Raw genomic sequence first — 24,309 nt, 5'->3', positions numbered from 1 at the left:
GTCTAGTTTTGGTATGAGTGATGCTGTCTTCATAGAATGAGTTAGGAAAGTAGTTCCTCTGCTTCTGTCCTCTGAAAGAGATGTAGAGAATTGGTATAATTTATTCCGTAAGTGTTTGGTAGAATTCACCAGTGAATCCATCTGGGCCTGGTGATTTCTGCCTATTAATTATTGATTCAATTCCTTTAATAGATGTTGGTATATTCAAAATGTCTATTTCTTGTGTGACTTTTGGCAGGCAATGTCTTTCAAGGAATGTTTCTTTTCATCTAGGTTCCCAAATCTGTGGCCATAGAATTGCTCACAGTGTCCTTTATTATTCTTTTAATTTCCATGGGATATGTAGTTATGTCTCTTCTTTCAATTCTAATATTAGTATTTCCGTTTTCTCCTTTTTTTTTCTTTGTTAGTCTGGCCTAGAGGCTTATCAATTTTATTAATCTTTTTAAAGAGCCAGCTTTTGTTTTCATTGACTTTTTCTATTGATTTCCTGTTTTCTGTTTCTTTGATTTATACTCTGGCTCTTATTATTTCTTCTTGCTGCTTACTTTAGATGGCATTTACTCTTTTTTTTTTCCTAGTTTGCTAAGGTGAAAATTTAGATTAATGACTGTTAGATTATATAATATATATATATATTTTTTTTCATTATAGAGGTCTGAGCATCCAATTCCAATATGTGGAGGCATGGTTTTCCCCCCATACCACCAAAGATTCTCTGTGACACCAGCTGGGTATCCTATCATTTAACTCAATTCTGACACTCAAATCTGACATAGCATCAGATCCCACAGGTTAAGGGCTCAATCTCACAAGATTGGCCCTCTTCACTTTAGATGCCAGTTGTAAGTCCAGGTTATCACCTGTACTTCTGAACAACTGACTGTAGATGGTAGGTTCCAGTAACCTCCTCCTTGGACTTCAGGTGATACTTGCAAGTCCAGGTCGTTACTGGTGCTTCTGACTGACTGGATATAAACCAGAGGTTCCCGCCACCCCCTTGGGTTCAATTACTTTGCTAGAGTGGCTCACAGAGCTTAGGGAAACATTTTACTTACTGGATTACTAGTTTATTATAAAAGGATGATGAAGGATACAGATGAACATCCAAATAGAAGAGATGCATAGGGCAAGGTATGGGGAGAGGGCATGGAGCTTCCATTCCCTCTGCAGGTATGCCACCCTTCTAGTACCTCCATATATTCACAGACTGGGAAGCTCTCCCAGCCCTGTGTTTTTTTTTTTTTTTTTTTAATGGTGGCATCATTACATACACATGACTGATTAAATCATTGACCGTTGGTGATTGAACTCAATCTCCAGCCCTTCTCCCCTCTCTCCCTGGAGGTAGGTGGGTGGTAGGTGGGCTGGACTGAAAGTTCCAACCCTCTAATTATATGGTTGGTTGTGTTGGCAACTGGCTCTCATCCTTAAGTGAGTTCCAAAAGTCACTTCATTAACATGACAGAAGACACTTTTTATTACTGCCATCCCTTAGGAAATTTCAAGGGAGCTAGCTCTGCCAGACCTCTGTGCCAAAAATGGGGACCAAGAACAAATGCACATTTCTTATTATAAATCACAATATCACAACATTGAATGCTCTAAATTTCCCAGTAATCACTGATTTCATTTTATTCCGCAGATTTTTTTTTTTTTTTTTTTTTTTTTTTTTTCCGTACGTGGGCCTCTCACTGTTGTGGCGTCTCCCACTGCGGAGCACAGGCTCTGGACGCACAGGCTCGGCGGCTATGGATCACGGGCCCAGCCGCTCCGCTGTACGTGGGATCTTCCCGGACCGGGGCACGAACCTGCGTCCCCTGCATCGGCAGGTGGACTCAACCACTGCGCCACCAGGGAAGCCCCTATTCCACAGATTTTGATCAGTTGTATTTTCATTCAAAAATATTTTTAATATCTCTTGAGATTTCTTCTTTGACCCATGTGTTACTTAGAAGTGCACCGTTTAATGTTCACATTGTGGGATTTTCCAGTTGTCTTTCTGTTACTGATTTCTAGCTAATTCCATTGTGATCTGAGAGTAGACATTGTGTGATTTCCACTATTTTAAATCTGTTAGATATGGTTTATGGCCCAGAATGTTGTCTAGCTTAGTGAATGGTCTATGCAAGCTTGAGAAGAACGTTTATTCTAACGTGGTTGAGTGAAGTAGTGTATAGATGCCAATTACCTCCAGCTGTTTGTTGGTGTTGTTGAGTTCAACTATGTCCTAACAGATTTTCTGACCCCTGTAGTTGTCCATTTCTGAGAGAGGGATGCTGAAATCTCCAACTATGATAGTGATTTCATCTATGTCTCCTTAATGTTGTAGCAGTTTTTGCTTTACATAATTTTATGTTCTGTTGTTAGGTATATGCGCTTTAGATATTGGTGTCTTCTTGGAAAATTGACTCCTTTATCATTGTGTGATGCTGTTCTTAATCTCTGATACTTTCTTTGCTTTGAAGTCTTGTCCAAAATTAAAGTAGGTACGTCTACTTTTGTTTGTTTGATTTTTGTCAAAGGTGCAAAAGCAGTGTAAGGGAAGAAGGATAGTTGTATGCTAAAATGAACCTCAACCTCAGCCTCATTAAAAATTAACTCAAATATCAGCTGTAAAAGTAAGATATAAAACTACAGAACTTTTAGAAGAAAACATAGGAGAAAATCTCTGCAACCTAGGCTATGCAAAGGCATTTTAGACGTGACCTTAAAAGTGTGATGCATACAAGGAAAAAATTGATAAATTTGACATTGGCTTCATCAAAGTTAAATTTAACCTTTTACTCTGCAAAAGAAACAATGAAAAGACATTTTACAGATTGGAGGAAGATGATAGAAAATCAATTTGACAAAGGACTAATATCAAGACTACATTTAAAACTCTCAAACACTAGTAGTAAGAAAGCATGAAATCCAATTTTAAAAAATGGGCAAAAGATTTGAGCAGGTACTTCACCAGAGAAGGCATAAGGATGTCAAAATTGCACATGAAAAGATGTTCAACATCATTAACCAATTTATTTAAAACACTATGAGATGTAACTACACAGTTAGTAGAAAGGCCAAAATTAAAAAAAAAAACACTCATGATGCCAAGTGCTGGTAAGGATGAGGAGCAACTGGAGCCTATTACTGGTGGGACTGGCAAATGGCACAGCCATTCTGTCAGTTTGGCAGTTTGTTATGAAGTTAAACATATACTTACCACATAATTCAGCCTTTCTACTCCTGGATTTGTATTTGTGAGAAATGAATGAAAACTGTTCACACAAAAACCTTTATGTGAATGTTTACAGTAGTCCTATTCATAATTGCTGTAAACTAGATACAGCTCACATGTACCCATTAGGTAGTCTGTTTATTCAAGGGAATACTATTCATCAATTAAAAGAAAAAAAGTCTTGATGTATGCAACTACTTAGATGAATCTCAAGAGGCAATATGTTGCAGTCAAGAAGAACATATTAAGAAGATTACATACTGTATGACTATCTATATGACATTCTTGAAAAGTCAAAACTATATCCATATAAGAGAGAAGTAGTTACCCAAGGTTGTTTTGGCTGTTGAGAGAGTGTGACTGCAAGGGTATAAAGGGATAGGATAAATGAGTTTTTTGTGTGTGATGGAACTCATCTTACCTTGATTGTGGTGGGGTTATACAAATCTATACGTCTAGCATTCTCAGAATTACATACACACACACAAACACACACAAAGAAAAGAAGTAAAGTAGTTGGTTTTACTACATGATCATTTTTAAAATGAAATTAATTATGAAAAGTATAGAGAATTCCTGGATGTATATGAAGCCTAAGTATCAAATAATTATTTCATCTTTTTGTGTAGCTAGCTGTTTTAATATTTATTTCATTTATTTATTTTTATTTTTTGGTAATTTCAGTACTTCTAGGGTGTATTTTTAATCCCGCTTTTATCTGAGGCTTGGCTGAAAGTAGACCCAGCACCAGGAGAAGGGACTATTTGGCTTCCCTGCTGTGCATGTTTTGATCATGAAGGACATTAGAGTATGCATATATAGTTAAGATCACCTATTTGTCATTATAACCTATCTCTGTTTTTCCTTTGAAGCTTTGAACTTATTAGGTATTAGGGAGTTACATCATTAAATTTCTAAATCATTCATGTATCCATGGATTATACACGATAGTGGTGCTGCCACTAGAAACATGTCCAGAAAGCTCTCATAAAGGTGCTAGGACACTTAGAGCATTGTGATTGTTTGTTGGCTGGAATTAAATTAAAAATGAGTAGGCTTTAAGAGTTATCTCTTTTACAGTGGAGCGTTATAATAAATATCTATTGGTTATTGATAGAGAATTATGAATAGAGATGATCAAAAGGCTATTTGGTTGTCAAACTGTAAATACTGGTAAATGCTGTATGCTAACACATAATGATGTCATAAGAGGTTTGGAGTTCCTCTACCTGTACACATTGTAAAATTTTGTTTCCTTCATAAGACAACTTTTGACACATTACAGTTACAATTTTACAAATGTCTATTTTTTTTGCTATAATATATTTTGTCAGAAATAAAATAGACCGATGAAACATAAAATTAAAATCTGTTACCAGACAAAGGAAGGTAAAAAACTGTGATAGCCTGACTAACTTTTAATAGAGCCTTTAAAGAATGTTCTTAGATAGCTATGACAGTCATGAGGCTGTCTGCCTCCTTATGAGGCTGAAAGAAAAGGGAGAAGTTGCTGAGGAGAGATTTCATGGCTAAGGGAGGCTTAGTGATTTCATGTGCTACCCAGTGTATTTCATCTGTCCTCACATTTTACTGTACTGCATTTCACTGTTTTCCTTATTTGACTCTGCAGATAAATGTATTTTACTTATTTTGGCATGTATCTCCACTTGATGTTTGAATTGATGAATGTGACAGTTTGTGTGTCAGGGTTTATTGCCTAGGTAGGCAGTTAGGCAGTGGTCTTTTGAGATAGCATCTTCAGGAATACATGGTCTAAAAGTGACTGCTAAAGGTACGTGGAGTTAGAAGCTTTTGGTTTAGAACTTTCTAATTTTGAACTGTGAAGGAATTTAACTCTTCTAACTTATTGTGGGAATTTTTTGTGTCACTGGAAATTAATTGTGTTGAGTGTGAAATTTTCTTGGGTCTGGACTTGAAAAAAAAAAAAAGATTTCTTTTACAGTTTTATTCCTGCTATGATCACTCTCATCTTGGAAGAGTTTTGTAGTGAAAGAAATAGCATAGAAACTATATTAGATATTTTATATATGTATTCATCTTTTGCAAGATTTCAGTGTTTCTCAGTACTAAATTAGGCTACATAAGAGATGAAACCTTATGAAAAAGTCAAAAGAATTTCCCCCATTACTGGTACCTTAAATCTTATTGGAACTTAATCTACTTCTGAATTTATTCTGACAATTATTTTGCCTGTAGTGTTTCTTAAGAGATTAAAAACACCCTTATGTAAGTGGATGAGTTGTTGAATTTCAGGGGGAATCTTTAATTTTTACATTATTAATTCCATTCTTCTTAATATATTTAAACAGCCCATCTAGCTGAGGTGCTTTGTTTCCGTACAAAGCAAATTGAAAAGCCAGTTTCCTGTACCCTAAGAACTGCCTCTGAACTGAACTTGGGTTATATATTAAATCTTAATAATTTCAGTTATAAATTAAGTCTATCTTTATGATATATTGCATCTTTAATAAAATTCCTCAAAGATAATACAAGTTTTGGGATAATATTACATGAGTTATCTACATCAGTTATTTTTAAAAAATAAAGGACAGGTTGAAATGGATAAAGTTATATTGAAATCAAGTCAAAATCTATATTTACATAAATTTTAATGGCTCCTAAAGGTAGTACGTATTTTTTTCATTAGGAACAAAAATGAGTCATGTTTATACGTAGTTGTTAAATATTATCCGTTATTTGTGGGCCAAGAATATTGTGGTAATTCTTTAATAATGTGGACCAGAAAGCTCTGGAGAGATTATTAATATGCTAAGTCGTTAGAGGTATTGTTGTATTATTTCCTTCATTTTTCTTAAGGTATAGCCCTTTACTAGTGTGATATTTGAAATAAATTTTTCCTAATTTAATTAAAGCTCATTAAAGAATTGGAAGATGGTAATTATTTTGAAGAAATAACCCTATAGTTTATTAGTGTCATTTTCCTTAAAAGGAGACAGAATTAAAAACCCTTAACCATTCCTGAAGTAGAATTGTTACTTACAGAACATACATTATAGAATTGTCTATTGAAAAGTTTAGCAATTTGACTTTATGAGGTAAAAACCAGTTTACTTTTTGTCTATCAAGTAAAATATTCCTGTGAAAATCTGTTTCTGGGTATTGCTATACTTTTCAAAAGAATGTTCTGTGTTGTGTATACTAGTTTTGGCTGACACAGATACTTGCTTTTTGGTTTATCCTGTATATTTAGATCCTCTACAGATGAACTGATGTGTCTAGACAGGAAGTGGTATGTAGGAGATATAGGAATGGGCTGAAGTATCCTTTATATTTGCCTTTGTATCTAGGGGAGTTGGAAATAGGCAAGAATGGAGAGAAATTTTGTATGGCAGTACACAGAATTTTGCAAGTTAATTGTGAGCCCTGAAGCAATCCGATGCATTTTAGTTACTGGTAAGTTTGTTAAATTATGTTTGAAAATGTTCCTCTTCGAAGATGGCCATCTATTTACTATTAAGTCCACCATGTCAAATATACCTATTTTAAAGATTTTTTCAAAAGATGTAGTATTGCTATTGCATTGGGTTTTAGGTATAAATTAAAAATACTTTTGTTGGTGAATGCATTTGACTTTTCAATTGTTGTCATAGATAAAATTGAAGTGAAATTAACATATGGGTAGTCTTGTGTTAATATTTTGGAATAATAAAATTAATATTTCTGATTTTGTAATGGAACTCCACTGTGTTTAGAAGTCTGAGTTATTAATTCATTAGATGTTTGAGAAAGAGTAGTCCTTCTGACATAAAAGAATAAGAAAATCCATGGCATCTTTGTAATTTTGTATGGTTCTATATAGAAGGGTGATCTATTGTAAGAAATACTTTTTTGCATTTTTTCATGGACCATAGGAACCATAGTGAGGCATTTCTAGTCTTTCTTTTTGGCAGTGCTAATGTTTAGGAGTCTTAGTCATCTTTCCCCCTAAATCACTAACTCAGGTGTAGGTAAGAATTCCATGAACAGATTAGGAAATTGTGTAATCTCTATGCAATAATTTTCTTTATTCTTTTCAAACACTTAGGCAGATGTATTATGTATATCAGTGCTTAAGCAGTTATTTGTGAAGTGGCTTTGACTATTGATACAATTCATGTAAATTGGATTAGATTGCTTAATAGCTGTTCTTTACAGAAACATTAAAAAAAAAATCTCAAGGGATTCTTTGGTAGTTGTGTTTTTCTTGTAAATATCCATCTTTGACTTTAGGACAAAGTAAAAGAATATCATTGATTTGCAATACTAGTTTACTGTTTTCTTTTTTGTGGCTTAAAGATACAGGGCTAGTTAATGTAATTGAATTTTAATTTCTTGTAACGAAGTAGTTTATTTACATATATACTATTATTTTTCTAGCTGATATCATGTAATCCATTAAACTATCAATTTTATAGCGATAAGAATGATGTTAATTTTGCTGTTGGTTGTTTTTATGAGAATATTTCTGATTTGAACAAGAATAGCCGCATTATCAGATAAATGTGTTGTCAATTCTATAGAAACCTGAAGAGCTAGAGTAACTTTAGAAAACAGAATAACTTTAGATTCCTTTTGAGCCTTAACAATTTTCAAGTTTTCCTCATTACCAAATTTTCTTAATTTCATGTAGAAATGAGTATTTGTGCATTTAAAATATATTTAGAAATTTGTGTGAATGTAAATAGACCATTTGGGGTACATTATAAAGCAGTGTAAATGGATATTATTTTAATGCTGATAAAGTCTGGCTTAGAGTCATTTATTGTTATAAACTACAGTAAGCATATATAATGAAGGGTATATAGTTTCTTAGTTAGGAATGCTACCATGTATCGATGCTGCTGATTGAAAATTGTTCATATAATTTTGTGAAGTAATACATTATCAAAGCTTAATGTAATGCAATAATTTATTTTTCTTTTGTTTCTTCCTTCATTCCACAGACATATCAAGTGCTTTATGTTTGTCTGGAATATATCTTTGTGTTTTTATGTATTTGTGTATACATTGTGTAATCGATTGCCACTTTTTATTTCAATATGACATAAATCATCTTATTTTCTTTGCTCTCATGAACTTTCCTGAGGGCATATACGGACATAAGTAACACGTTGCATATTTAAATACATATATATAAGTTGTTTTTAAAAACAGGTCTAAATGAAAAGTTTATTTTAGAAAATAGGTGTATTCTTCCAAAGCAATATTGTGAACATATTTTAAATTCTCTAAGCATGTTCTTCAGAGGAATATTGTGATAAAGTCTTTATTGTGGAGAAGTGCAGTATTTGTGGGTGTGTTTCTTATGTTAGATTTACTTCAAGCAGGGAATATATATGTGTAACGATAGACTTTGATATTTTACCTCGGAATACAGAAAAACTCCACAGTTACGTTTCTATATAATGTTTAATTTTAAGGAGACAAAACCAGTTGTTTCATTCTTGTGAGAAATATTCTTGCATAATATAATAGTCAGCAAAGTAGAGATTAAATTTGAATATGATTGTTACCTTTTGGAATAATAAAGTACTGAAATGGAACACTGTGTTTATGATCAATATTTGATGATTACGTAATGGAATTATCTGTACTTTACATGCAGTGCTACTCTTTTGGCATTCCTGGTTGAACTACTTAAAAGTTCAGTAGCCATGCAAGAACAGATGCTGGGTGGAAAAGGCTTTTTAGTCATTGGCTACTTACTTGAAAAGGTAAGTGAAATGTATTGATGGTTTTATTGTGTAGCCTTCACAGATGGACCACTGACGATCACTAACTATATTTTTTTTCTATAGTTTCCCTTTCCATTGACTGCAGAGGCCATGTTTTTGGTTAATTCACAAACATTTTTATATTATGTACTTAGATGTGTGTGTAGACATTAAACTAAGTTGGGTGTTAGAAGTCTATATAATTAAGAAATTTTGAATAAAAGTAGAAACTAAAGAAAAATTATTTTATCTACTTTTATTCAAATTAGAAGTATTTTCTCTTTATTATTTTTTCTAATTTCTTTGCTATATTTATATTCAAACTAAGTTTCTTACAAATTTTATCAATTTTAGTTTCAATGGATTTAATTTTTTGTTTTGCTTTATTTTTCAGTTATAAGGTAAAAAAAATTCTATATTTGATAGCAACAGAAACATTAGTTTTTGCTTTGTCCCTGCTTTTAATATATTTGAATGTTTAAAGTAGTGTTTTTTTCTGATCAGTACACAGTGTAAACAGTACAAATTGGATGGCTTTGATTTTCCTATCTGTGTCATTTATGCCCTGTTTTTTTAATGACCTTCTTTGCTTTAGTCACAACTGTACTATTATGGTAATGGGTGCTGAGTTTCTGATTATGGTCTCACAAGAGTTCGGTTATATCGTGTGATTTCCTTCAAAAAGTAAGGTGGTATTTCATAAATAAAAGTATTATTTTTCTCCTTAAGAAATAGCTATCACCATCACTAGTGCTCCCAAATCTCTCCTTCTCAGTTAAACATTAACATTCATATGACATTCAGCTGCTCTGTAAATGGAACTATTTGAGAAATAATAGAGGTGAGACCTCTACTAAGAGGAATAAACTTATTTTTCTCTTGGGAAATAAAATTTAGAGGACTTTTGGAAATAATTTTTTAACCTCAGATTGATCTTCATTTGAAATCCTTCTGTCTTTTCTTTGAAAAAGTACTTTTCTTTCTTGAAGTATTGTTGATCATGGAATGATAGATTAAGTAGATCGATCATAGGCAGCATTTTTTTTTCAGTTACATTATAATTTTTTCAGTTACATTATTAAGATTTTCATTAAGGCTATTTGGTTTATATTTTTGATCATGGAAAACTATTTTCCTATATCTAGAGTATTACAAATTTTTTAGAAGATTTATGTTATAGTATATTTTACGTGAATTACATATTATGAAATACCTTTGTGACACTGCTGTCAGCAATCTTTGTGACAAGATTGCTGTCAGGAGCTACCTCTTGAATATACTTTTCATCGATTTACTGAGGGTTTATTAGCATAATTTTAAAGTGAGAATTCTTTTACACTTAAAACTTAGCTTAAAGTTAGAAATATTGTGAAAAGTCTTCAAATCAAATAAAAAGAACATTAAAATAATAATAAGGTTTCCATCATTTTACATTCCCATCAGCAGTGTATGAAATTTCCAGTCTTTTCACAGCCTTGGAAACACTGTTATTATCTGTTTTGTTTTTAAATTCTAGCCATCCCTAGTGAGTGTGAAATGGTTTATCATTTTTGTATTTGCACTTCTGTGATGTCTAATGACGTTGAGCATCTTTTCATGTACTTATTGGCTATTTGTATACTTTTTTGAGAAATGTTTATTACAAAGACCATTTTAAAAAACTATCATATTTCTTTTTATTATTGAGTTGTAGGAGATTTTTAGTCTATATGCTAAACCTTTATTAGATATAAGATTTGCAGAGATAGTCTTCCATTCTGTGGATCACTTTATGTCTTAATTTGCATTTCACTGTTGACAAATTAAGTTGAGCATCTTCATATATTTATCTTCCTTTTGGTTGTGCTCTTTTGCTAAATACCTGTTCAGAGTATTTACCCTTTTTCATTTGGGTTGTCCATCATTTTCTTATTGATTCATGGGAATTCTGTATATATCCTGGATATGAGTCCTTATTGGATATGTATCACAAATATCTCTTCCTCTGTGACTTGCCTTTTCACACTCTTAATCATCAAATGCTTTTTATGCATTATTTGAGATAATTATTATGTTTCTACATCTTTTTCTTAGTTTAGTGAGAAATAAAATAAAATATTCTTTATTATATTCTTTATCAAAATAAAATATTCTTTATTTCTGGAATCCTGTGTAGTCTTAGATCCATTCCCATTCTAGTCCTTATGCTTCTCTTAAAATGGCTTATATCGGGCGTCCCTGGTGGCGCAGTGGTTGAGAGTCCGCCTGCCAATGCAGGGGACATGGGTTTGTGCCCCGGTCCGGGAAGATCCCACGTGCCGCGGAGTGGCTGGGCCCGTGAGCCATGGCCGCTGAGCCTGCGCATCCGGAGCCTGTGCTCCGCAACGACGGACGGGAGAGGCCACAACAGTGAGAGGCCCGCGTACCACGAAAAAAAAAAAAAGGCTTATATCAATGTCACTAATAGCCTTCATATTCTTAAATCTTATGATTCTCAAGTCTTCATCTTATTTGACTTAGCAACATTTTAGTTTAACATTCTTTCCTTCTTGAAATGCTTTCTTTAATTGTATTTTGTGACAGCATTCTTTCTTTGCTTTCTTCGTACCTCCTTGGCCTCCTTTAATTCTCTCCTAGTAGTTCCTCCTATTCTTCCTAAAATTCTAAAGACTGTGGTGTCCTGGTAAGCATCCTGGAAACCTTTTCACTTTTCTGTTTGCACTTTAATTAAGCTTACTATTCCCTTAGTTTTCCTTATTCTGCAAATACTCATTATTCTCAAATGTGTATATCCAACTACAACCTCTCCTTTGAATTCAGTTCCACTTGGATGTTTAATAAGCTTCACAGATCTAAATTATCCAAACTGTTACTTTTGACTTTCCTTTCAAATCCTTCGTCCTTTACTCTTCTCTGTCTTAGTTACTAGCATTACCATTCAACGAGTAGTTCAAACCAAAAATGTTCTTTCTTTTTGACTCTTCTTTTTCATGCACCAAATTCATACTGGCAGCAAATTATGTTGTCTTAGTATCAAAACATATCCTGAATCAATGACTAGTTCCTACTTAGTACTCTACTCCTTTCTGTGCCCATTGATACCATCTTTATTCAAACCATCATCATCTTTCACCACTAGTTAGTTACTCACAGTCCATTTTTTGCTTGCAGTCAGACTAGTCCTTTGAAAATGTGCCAGATCTTACTAGTCCATCCTTCTCAAAGTACATTTATGTCTCTTACCTCTGACATCATCCCTTACCATTCTCATTCTTTCTTTCTCTGTTGCAGCCACACTGACCATTCTAAGGCCTCTTTGCAGACCTTTCCCTTAAAAACTAAAATAGTAAGCATGTGCTCTTCTCAGTTCTTGTGCATTTTCTTTTCACATTGCTTTGGTAATTCTTTTTGTAGGTATCCACATGGGTTGTTTCTACACTTCATTGAGGATTTTGCTTATGACACCTTATCAGAGAAGTCTTCCTTGATCACTCTAAGTAGAATAGTACTCCTTTGATAACCATCAATGACTGTTTCCCTACTCTGCTCATTTTTTATGGCATCAGTCTGACATTTTTTTAAACTTATTTTCTGCCTCCTTCCACTAGAATGTAGGCCTCAGCTTCATGAAAGCAGGGGCATTTTTTTCTTACCTTATTGCTGTATCTTCTACCTAAAAGTGTGCCTGCTTCAATAAATATTTGTTGAATTAAATAAATAAAAAGGACTTACATAGTTATTACATAAAGGAATACCTTTTTCATTTTTCTTAGATTAATGTTAACCCGTTTAATTTTTAAATAATCATCTGTCAGGTGAGTAGTATAGATAATAAGGTTCCATTTTTATTTTATCATCAACTAATAACAAGTTAATGGTTAACTGTCACTTAGCTTTATCTCCTTGTCTTGGAAGATATAAATTAGTTATCAAAGAAGGTAGTCTAATGAGAGGCCATCTTATTCATCATGTTTAGACTGTTTCACAAAAAAACTTTTAAGGTATTTTTGTTTTGTTTTATGTTGCCAAAATATAAATTTGAAGAAAACTTAGAGGTAATTTGATGCATTCAGTAGTTTTTGTTGTGGTTAATAAAAAAATGATTCAAATAGCTTAAACATTAAGGAAATAGGCTTGCTAATGTAACTGGAAATCTAGTGATAGATGGCTTATCGGTCATAGTCCTGGTAGGAAACAGATGTTATGCTCAAACTTGGTTACTGAGAGGAGTTTAATGCAAGGCTCTTCACAAGTTGTGAGCATTGTTAAGGGAAGTCAGCAAAGTTTGAAGAGATGAGAGGAATGAGTGTTTAGCATAACTCAAATAGAAAGTTACTGTAACTATAGGAGAAGTGTACCTGATTAGAGTGTGGTCTTTGATAAAGGAATATAGAAAGGAATATAGTATACTCACCTGAAGGGGTGAAGCCAAGGAGATGAATGCCCCAAACTTCATTTTCTTTCTGTCCTTTAATTTCCTGCTGGAGTCTCTAACTAGTCAAACCCAACTGGAAGCCAACAGACAAGGGAGCATCCCAAGCACAGAAATAGGATAGGGAAGGTTGGAAAGTGGATCAGTGCGGCCAGCCAAACATATCCAGTAAGTTGGACTTCAGGGTTTGGTTGTCTCAGTCTCAATTATGTCATCAGAGACCCGGGTTTTTTCTATATGTCTGTTCTGCTACCTATAGTCATGATTTTATGCTATAGCTGTTATTTTTGTGGTCATACAAGGTTGCCAGGCCGACTTGGTGCTATAAGCCTTCACATCCGGGTGGAGAGAGAGAGTGCTCCTTTCTCCCAGTTACTGAACAAGATCCTTCCCTCCAATTTGACTGGTCAGCTTAGGTCTTGGTCTACTTTGAACCTAATATTATCATGAAAATTTTTATGCTCCATATCTGAACTAATCATTGTCTGCCCCTGCCAAACAGCAACACACACACATAAGTGATTCACATTGGATTAGGCTATTTGGAGCTCAATCTTGGTGTCCTGGGAGGAGCAAAATGGATACTACTTTATGATATACCTCTAACTAATTAACATAATTTCCCACAATTTGCTTAATATATAATGCATATTTTATATATATATACATATATATATATGTGTATATATATATATATATAAAATGTTTTCTGTAATAAAAATGAACATTTATGGCAATCCATTCTGTTGTGGTCTGCTCTAAGTGTGGGAAAGACCTCTTTTTACTGAGTAGCAATTTCTCTCTGTAACATCCATTGCTCCTATTCGGTTTAATTACTTCAGGAGTAGATGTTATAATATAATTGTTTTTTCTAGCTTCTCAGATTATGCTTCCAAATATGTTTAGTCACCCCTCATATAGTACTTCTCGCAAATTATGTATTCAGTTACCATACAAAAGTAATGTCATATAGTTTAAATTCCAGAGCTTGCATTCTACAGATTTATAACTATAAATTATCCAAGTATATCTCTTTTTAAAATAGCTTTGCTTGAGAAAATGGAAGCAAATCTCAAAATAAACAAATATTTTCAAGCAATCAATCAAAGTAAACACATTAAAACAAAATTGAATGTCCTTCTTCCACCCTCTTCTAATCTGTGTTATATCTTATCTGTTCTGTTCTTAATTTATTCTTGAATTTGACATGAATTCAGTTAAACATTTACTGAGGAATTATGGCAGATACCAGATGGATAAAAGATGAATAAGATAGTATCCTTTTTTATATAAGGAAAGAAAGATATGTGAATAACAGTTACACAAAGCAGAAGGAATAAGTACTATGTACTTATAGGTAAAGGTAACATGCTATTGAAGAGAACATTCATTTCATGCCTGGTAGAATTTTGAGTGGGCTAATAAAAAAATACAATTTTAGAAAAATGTTTCCTGAAGTTCAATTTTATAATGAAAAACTGCTACACAACAGCATTAATTGCTATGAAAAATAAATTGACATTTTATTTTAGTAATATGGAAGGCCTCATGTGATGCTTCTAGCATATCTTTTAATAACATGGAGAAAGTTAAAACTGGTTTCCAGATTATGAATTAGTTCCTCAAATGATTATGTTCATAGTGGTCAATCTGATTTTATATCACTTTAGTGTTTTTATAAACACATGACAGTTTTTATAGGCCAAAATCTGATCGCTAAGACTATTTAGGAACAGGTTCTAACTGTTCTGTTTCAGGGTTTTAGGCATAAAAGTAGACTGTATCAGATAATATTCTTGAAATCATTATTACTGAATAAAAATAAAATGTATAAGATAAGCTATGTGAAATTATAACCAGTGAAGGAGATGGCTGAAGCTTTAAATAACCATTGCTCTTAATTTTATTCCCCTAAACATGAATAAAATAAAATATTTTAGAATTTAAAAGCAGTATTATTTTTTATTAAAGTTCTTTTAAAATGAGTGACCAATCTGCTTTATTTTAACTCAAATATTTATTTGTCTTTGTCCTCCTCCCCCCTTGTAATAACAGTTATTTGTTAGGATCATTTCCTCCATCTTATGAAATGTTCATGTAAAGTTATGCTGTAAGGCTTGGTTTGAATTTTGTTGGACTATTGTTGATCTACTCACTGCTGGTGTTTTGTCTAACACGTAGATTACTAATACAAAATCATTGGGAGCCTTATTCAAGCTAGCTTAAATGCCACCTTCTCAGTAAAACCTCTTTTAACCTCCCTTCTACAAATTTTCTATTCACTTCATGTTCTTTTCATACACTTGTTATATTTAACATGTTACATATTTTACCTTTTCAGTTTATTTATTGTATGTCCTTGTCTTCTCTTAGAATGTAAGTCTATGTGGGCAGGTTTTTTTTTTTGGTTGTTTTTCAGTTTTCTTAACTACTCTTCCACAGTGCCAAGGAGAGTACCTGGCAAACAATAAGTGCTCAACATGCATATTTTCTGAATGGCTAAATGAAAAGCATTGAGCTGTACCTTTAAGGGAAATGCAATGGATGCAAGGGTTTTACAAGTTAAAGGAGCATGATAGAGAAAGCAGGTGAAGCAGTCTGGCGTGCGTGAGAAATTGGCCCAAAGAAATACTTTGTTTGACTCAGTGAAAAGTTTTAAAATTTTATTTCGTTTAGGTACCTTAAGCAGTCCTCACTACTCTTTATTGTCTCCTGTCCTATTCATACATTATTGTTAAAGTCCTGCATATTGTAGTCATTTGAGTTTGTTACCCCTTATGTAGAAGTATGAAAAAAATGCGTGGCATGTTTAGGTCAAATTTATTGAGTTGCCCTTTTTAAGAGCATGATGAATGTAAGCAAATCATATGGGAAGTAAAATTGGTAAGAGAATTTAGTCGCTTTTAGACCTTAATTATCCTATACTGGTATTTGGAATCAATCAGTGGATCATAGAGGTAAAGATGTGATGTGACCTGTGCTTTAGGGTTGAGTGTAGGGGGTTCTTTACTTCAGGGAGGATAGTGATACTATAAAAAGTATCATAGCCGACGAAAAAAAACGATTTGCATAGGAAGATATATTTTTTGATATTTGAGTTTGAATTACTAGTTTTTATGATGAGCATTTTCACTGTAATATTTTCATCTGAGATTATACTCTAGTGTAACATGTCCAGTTAAAATATAATGCAAGCCTCATACGCTATTTAAAATTTTCTGGTAAGAAGCAACAGGTGAAATTAATTTTAATAATATATATATTTTAAACTAGTATATCCAAAATATTATCACTGCAACATAGACTCAACAACAATAATAAAAATAATAGTTATTTTGCATTGTTTTTTCATTCTAAATCTTCAAAATCCAGTGCATGCATACTTACAGCACCTATCACTTAGGTCTAGCCACATGTCAAAGGCGCAGTAGACACCTATGGCTAGTGGCTACTGTATTGGACAGTGCAGCTTGAAGGTTTGGTTTGAATTTTGGAAGGTTTGTTGTTTATCTAAATACCATTGGTGATAGGTTACATACTGTGATGACACTTGAAAATTCTAGATGAGAGTACTCAGCCTAGAGATAATGTTATATTAAGCCGTGGAAGCATAAAATATCATCTAGGAAGAGTGTATTTATGAAGAGAAGACCAAAGAAATAATCTTCAGCAGTTTCCATCTTTTAAGCAAAAGACACTGAAGAGTCTGAGGGTCATGAAAGCCAAAGGGGGACGGTATTTCCAGGGAAGTGAGATCCTCTTTTTCAGGTACTATGGATTTGAAAGGTTGGGAATGTTTTATATTAAGCAGGATGCATTGCATTTGTCAATGTGCAACTCATTTTTATCTTTTGGAAGAAATGATTCATTGGAATGGTAGGCTCAATTTATTTTCACTTTCGTTTGGAGCTAGTGAAAGCACTTCTCTTTCCCATTGTCTCTGTGTGTGTGTGTGTGTGTGTGTGTGTGTGTGTGTATTATCATGATAGTAATTCTACTCCATTTTAATTTTCTAAGATCTTTTCTTGTTAGTCAATTTCTAAACAAATGGAATGAAACCATTCTTATCCATAACTTATTTTATTTCTTTAGCTTGAGTTGAGAGTGGCATTGTTCAACCTGAGCTATTATTTATCTATAGTTGTCCTAGAATGGGCCACAAATAACAAACTATCATTTAGAGAATTATCTTAAAATCTTAGGTTTCTAAATATAATTAAATTTTGAATAGCAAAGAAAGTATAAAAAGTTATATCTGTATATTTTCAGCTTGAATTTCTGCTTTCTTTCTTTAGTCATCAAGAGTTCATATCACTAGAGCTGTCCTGGAGCAATTTTTATCCTTTGCAAAATACCTTGATGGTTTATCTCATGGAGCACCTTTGCTGAAGCAGCTTTGTGATCACATTTTATTCAACCCAGCCATCTGGATACATATACCTGCAAAGGTATACATTTTAATCTCATTCATTTTATTTTAGTGTAATGTTATAAATTATAAATATAAATTACAGTTATTGGATCTAAACTATCCAGTAGAAAGCATTTGGTTTTTTCAGTTTATTTTACAGTCAGTTTGAAGCAGTTATATTAGGTAGTATTAGAAATCAAAACAGTAAATATTTAATATTAAATAAAACTGCGGTTAAAATTTTTTTTCTTATGGGGTGATGAGAAAGTTCTGGAACTAAATAATAGTAATTGTTGCTTAAAAAATGTTGAAGCTGTACTTCTTACCCTATACAAAGGTGAAACATTGAATATGAACCTAAAATTAGATATTAGTATTGCACAAATGTTAAATTTACTGAGTGGAGGAATTGTATTATGCTCTATTTAGGAGAAGGTCCTTATTCTTAGGAGATTTACATTGAAGTAGTTAGTGGTGAAGTGTCTGAATGTCAGCAACTTCCTTTCAAACGTTAGTCAAAATATATTTATACATCTATATCTGTATGTGGAAAAATATTAACAGTTGCTAAATCTATTATGATAGTTACATAACTTTTTTGTTTGAAAATTTTCAAAATAAAAAGTTGGAGAAAATAGCAATTAATAACATTCAGAATGTACAAGGAACTCTTGAAAATCAACACTAAAAAGATAAAAAAAATTAGGCTTGATGTAATGGCTGCATTCTGAAGTCATTAGATGTGATTCATACCTTTCCAAGAAAGAGAATCTGGTACACTGATTACTAAGACTAGGAAAAGAAAAAATAGCAGGTAACTAACTATATCATGATAATTGTCATCATTGTGACGAAAATTCCTTGTATTGTGAGCATAGAGTTTTTATCATGATATGTAAAAATATTTTTTAAAAGAAATTTATACATACATTTTTTTAGATAGAAACATAAAATTTTTAATATTTTGCATACCTAAATTTAGCCTCGTTATATTCTAGTAGAAATCAGTAATGAGGGACATTTTCATGAATTTGAACTGCATTTTATAATTTTCAAATCTCCCACATAACTTTGAAGTTCTAATTTTTATTATGGTTTGTCATTTTAATTATTGTGCTAAAACGCAAACGTGAAGTTTGTTCACTCTTTAAACATGGTGTTTAAACTTATCATCTGTATATTTACATGCTAGATTCTGATAATGTGGCAATAGGTAAGAAAATTTGAAATTACATGAACTTTTAGGATCTATGACAACAATATATATATTTTTTCCAAATATGATACAGCTGGCTGATGTCAGGTTCGGTTCCTTTGAACTGCTGCAGTGTACTTTGATTCAGGGCTTTAGTCTAGTTGGCCTTTTAAATCATTTAATCTTCCTATTGGATAATTTCAGTGGAACTATTGAATCATTTAAAATTATTTTATTATTAATAACTATTAGATTACCTTTAGTAAAATTTTATTATAATGTGTTGATTCCAGATTATTTTCTTTTTATAATATAAATAACACTTAATAAATAGTTAATATTTCACCTCGTAATAAATGGTTCTTTCTTGGCCTTTAATGATTTATGTTTAAATTAGAATAGAATGTATATTTGTAATATAAACACTTGAGGCATTTTAAATTTATTTTAATGCTTTGTTAATATTCTGTACTAGGTTCAGCTTTCCCTATACACTTATTTGTCTGCTGAATTTATTGGAACTGCTACCATTTACACCACCATACGCAGAGTAGGAACAGTATTACAACTAATGCATACACTAAAATATTACTACTGGGTCATTAATCCTGCCGACAGTAGTGGCATTGCACCCAAAGGTTTAGGTAAGTACAATGCTTCTACGTTGTCTGTACTATGATTGTTCTATATCCTAAGTACTATTATAGTGAACAGATGTGCATGGTTATGAAATTAACACTGAGCTATTGTCTTTCTGGTGTAGTAGACTGGTATATTGAGAATTTTTTGTGATAAAGAAGAAGCTTATAGCTTTCGTATTAAGTTTTTGGAATAAAGACAGGTGAAAATAAATAATATTGTACCTTTTAGCCTATATGGTTGTTGTGATATAATCGTAATATTAAAAACAGATGAATGATATTGCTCATGGCCAGTGTGTTCTAATACAGTCGTTTAAACATTTTGAGATTGTTGCCTTCCTTTGTATTTTTTCCCCAAACTTCATTCTTTGTTCTAAGTAGAAACTAATTTAATTCTTCAGTGCATTGTGTTGTTTTAAAAATATTGCCGATTTTCCTAATTATATAAAAAATACATGCTCATTATAGAAAATAAAATAATATAGAAGAAAAAAATTGTTCATAACCCAAACTCCAGGAGTAATCACTGTTACAAGTTGGGTGTGTGATCTTCCACTATTTCTCATTGCATAAATATGTGAAATATATTAACTCTTTTACAGAATTCAGATTTTCTTTTCTTTTTCTTGGATCTACATAGTAATCTAAGAGGATACACCACTTAACGTGTTTCCAAAATTTTGATTCTATGAATAATGCAGTGATCTATTTCTTTGTGTATACTTATTCCCCTCCATCTTTGATTTGTTTACAGTTACTGAGAAAGGGTATCCTGATAAATATTGTGAATTTTTTCAGAAGTATTGTACTAGCTTACAATTTCACCAGTGGTATGTTAGTGTGCTTTTTTCTCGGCATACTCGTAATAGCAATTACCATTTTATAAAAATCCTTTTGATAGGGTAAAATAACATTTTACTATTCTAATATTCATTTATTAGCTTACATTGTCTTTCATTTTACTGATGGCCTTTTAAAATTGTGTCATTCACACTTGGGTTTATATTCTGTCATTTATGTTTTTTTCCCATAGCTTTTAGACTTAAGAATGCCTAAAATTAACTGAATACTTAACATGAGTTAGAATCTATGCTAAGCACCCTACATGTTAATTTTGTTTAATCATTTACATGTAATGTATTTATATATATAAATATATATATACACATATTTACACATACACATAGGGCTATATCTATATATAACTGCATTGCTAATACCACTCCCATTTTGCATTTTAGGAAACTGAAAGTTGGTACAAAGTAACAGAACTAAAATTTGAATCATGTCTGCCTGACTCAGAGCCCTAGTTTTTACAATTACACTCTGATAGAGTTTTCTCTACTCTAGACAAATCATACGTTCACAAATATTTATTTCTGCTTCAAAAAATTAATTTCTAATTTACAGAAAAGTTGCAAGAATTGTACAAAGAATTCTTATATACCCCCACCGTATTTCCCAATATTTTATATCTTACCATTTAGATTTTACCATTTTATTTCTGTGTAAATATAAACATGTATATAAACATATGCATTTTTTCCTGAATAAATTATAGGTATGATGCCCTATTTCTGCTAAATACTTCAATATTTATTTCCTAAAAGGTAAGGGCACTCTCTTGAGTTAATGAAGAGCAACCATTAAAATCAGGTAATTAACATTAATACAATACTGTCATCTCATACAAAGCTCCCATTCAAATTTAACCCATTTTACCAATAATATCCATTCTAGAAAAAAAAGTCTTTCTTCTTTCTCTGAATCACAGTCGAGGATCATGCGTGACATTTGGTTGCCTTGTCACCGTAATATTCTTCGATTAGAATACTTATTTTAGTATTTCCTTGTCTTCCATGGCCCTGACATTTTTGAAGAATACAATTTTTTAGAATGTCCTTTAATCTGCATTTATTTGATATTTGCTCATGATAATTTAGGTGTTTCATTTTTAGAAGGAATCACACAGAAGTCATAACAATTCTGTCTCAATGTTATCATTACAAGAGGCACACGATGTTGAGTTGTCTTATTATTTTACTAGTGATGTTAACTTTTGGTGTCTGCCACGGTTCTTTACTGTAAAATTCCACTTTCTCCTCTGTAATCTTAAGTATCTGGTGGAGAAGTACATTGAGACTATATAAACATCCTGTTCTTCAACAAACTTTTGCCCACTGGCTTTAGTTCATTGACTCTTGTCAGAATTGATCTTTACTGTGATGGCTGCCAAATGGCGACATTTTCTGAGATATTTATTAGTTTGAATTCTGCAGTAACAAAGAAGTTGTTTTTCTCTTCCATTTACTAATTTATTTGTTCATTTCTTAGTGTCAGTGTAAATTTCATGGATTCCTGTTTAATTTGGTATTATATCAACAGTTGGCACACTTCCTCTGCGAAGGGCCAGGCAGTAAAAATTTAGGCTTAAGGAGCCGTAGATCTCCACTATAAGTGGTCAGCTCTGCACTGTATTGCAAAAACAGCCACAGACAGTACGTAAGTGAATGGCTGTGGTTTGTTCTGGTGAAACTTAAAGAAAAAACAGTGGCTGCATGGATTTAGTGTAGAGGCTATCCCCTGAGTTGTATCCTTATTTATTTTGATGTTCAAGTTGTACCGGATTTGGCCAATAGGAGCCCCTTCACATGAGTCTTGGGTCTTTATGACAAACGTCCGTAAATTTTTTGTACTTCCTTGCTTTCTGGTGTAGGATATTTTTGGTTCATCTTTTATTTTCCTTATCTCAGAAGCCCTGGTTTGTTTTGTAGATATGGTTTTAAGAAACCAAGATCTGGGTGATAGGTGTGCTTATTGTGTTTATTGCTCTTTGGGTATCATTGCTTCTAGGCATTCTTGTTGGACAGATCTAGGAAATATAAGCTTAAAGGCAAATACATATATATGTATATGCATACATCTAAACTGATCTATCTGTATTAATAACCATGAGTTCACACAAGTATATTCAATCCCAATCCAAAACCACATGTGTCAGTCTAGCCTCAAATTGATTATTTTTACAACTTTCTTCCTTCAATATTTAGAAATCTGGCTACCATTATCTTTAATAGTTTTTAATATATTTACTTATTCTACTTTATGAAACCCACATTCTTACCCATGCACCATCACCTTCTAAGCTTTGACATTGCCAGTTGGCTCTGACCATCTTCGGTTCTGACATAAAATGGTCCTTTTCACCTCCTTGGCCCTTATTGTTTCTTTACCACTGACCATACTACTGGCCTCTGTTGTCTCCTCACCCTGACCCTGAAAATCCTGCCAGACTTAGTTGCCTCCTTGGCCCTTTCCAGCCCCTTGTGTCTCCTTGGCCTCTGCTGCTTCCGCAGGTCCCTGTGCCCTTGGGTCCCACTGGCTCTGGCTATCTCAAGGAGAGGGGAGGGAAGAAAACAAATAAATATAATTTTTAAAAAACTGACAAAGTGGAAGAGTATTTCTTTTTCTTTTCATTGAATTTTATACTTTTTAAAAAAGTTTAAAAAAATTTTTTAATTGAGGTATACTTGATAATTAACATATCAGTTTTGGGTGTATAATGTAATGATTTGATATTTGTATACATTGAGAAATGATCACCACAATAATTCAATCTGTCACTGTACATCGTTAAATTTGTTTATTTTTTTTCTTGTGATAAGAACTTTTAAAATTTAGTCTCATAGCAACTTTTAAATATGCAATACAGAATTATTATCTGCAGTAATCATGTTGTACATTACATGCCCCTGATGTATCATTTCTTTTTCTTTATAGTTTAATTTATTCTTTTTAATCTATCTTTTAATTAATTTGTTCTCTTTAATCTTTTTTTGTTTGTTTGCGGTACGCGGGCCTCTCACTTTTATGGCCTCTCCTGTTGCGGAGCACAGGCTCCGGACGCACAGGCTCAGCGGCCATGGCCCACGGGCCCAGCTGCTCCGCGGCACGTGGGATCTTCGCGGGCCGGGGCACGAACCCGTGTCCCCTGCATTGGCAGGCGGACTCCCAACCACTGCGCCACCAGGGAAGCCCCTGTTCTCTTTAATCTTTTTGATTTAACTTTTCAATCTATCTGAAATTAATTTTGTTATTTAGTGGAATGTGAGGTTTTGAAACACTTAGTTTTCTATATTACAATTTTTTCAATACTAATTTGACCAAAATAATGCTTTCTTTTAAGAACATTTTAAAGATAATATGTACTACACTAGCTTTTCATAGAGTATTATGCATGTGTGTGCTAACCTTGAGAAGTAGAATCTTTTTCCTTGGACTGTGATTTCACACTTTTGTCTCTGAAATTTTCTTTTTTTTTTTTACATCTTTATTGGAGTATAATTGCTTTAAAATGGTGTGTTATTTTATGCTTTATAACAAAGTGAATCAGTTATACATATACATATGTTCCCATATCTCTTCCCTTTTGCATCTCCCTCTCAGCATTTATTGTTTCTAGATTTTTTGGTGATGGCCATTCTGACTGGTGTGAGATGATATCTCATTGTCGTTTTGATTTGCATTTCATTTTGCAAATCATTTGCAAATCTCATTGTAGTTTTGATTTGCATTTCATTTGCAAATCATTTGTTTGATTAATGATGTTGAGCATTCTTTCACGTGTTTGTTGGCAGTCTGTATATCTTCTTTGGAGAAATGTCTATTTAGGTCTTCTGCCCATTTTTGGATT

At 32.8% G+C, this 24,309-nt stretch overlaps 1 protein-coding gene across 2 annotated transcripts in view; it reads left to right on the top strand.

Moving 5' to 3' along the window:
- The window catches only part of NBEA (neurobeachin), a 609,882-nt gene that overhangs the window by 117,295 nt on the left and 468,278 nt on the right, over nucleotides 1-24,309 (top strand). The window contains exons 11-13 of one of the 2 annotated variants that reach the window (XM_024755508.1): nucleotides 8,850-8,958; nucleotides 17,665-17,817; nucleotides 19,451-19,619. In XM_024755508.1, the coding sequence (XP_024611276.1) occupies nucleotides 8,850-8,958; nucleotides 17,665-17,817; nucleotides 19,451-19,619 (431 nt within the window). Of the gene's footprint in view, nucleotides 1-8,849; nucleotides 8,959-17,664; nucleotides 17,818-19,450; nucleotides 19,620-24,309 lie in introns of those variants that run through there. The other variant, XM_024755505.1, reaches the window with a different exon arrangement.

Source organism: Neophocaena asiaeorientalis, unplaced genomic scaffold (assembly GCF_003031525.2).
Source record: "Neophocaena asiaeorientalis asiaeorientalis breed wild unplaced genomic scaffold, Neophocaena_asiaeorientalis_V1.1 scaffold59, whole genome shotgun sequence".
NCBI lineage: Eukaryota > Metazoa > Chordata > Mammalia > Artiodactyla > Phocoenidae > Neophocaena > Neophocaena asiaeorientalis.
Note: the sequence above shows the minus strand (reverse complement) of the source record. Positions and strands in the feature narration are given on the sequence as shown.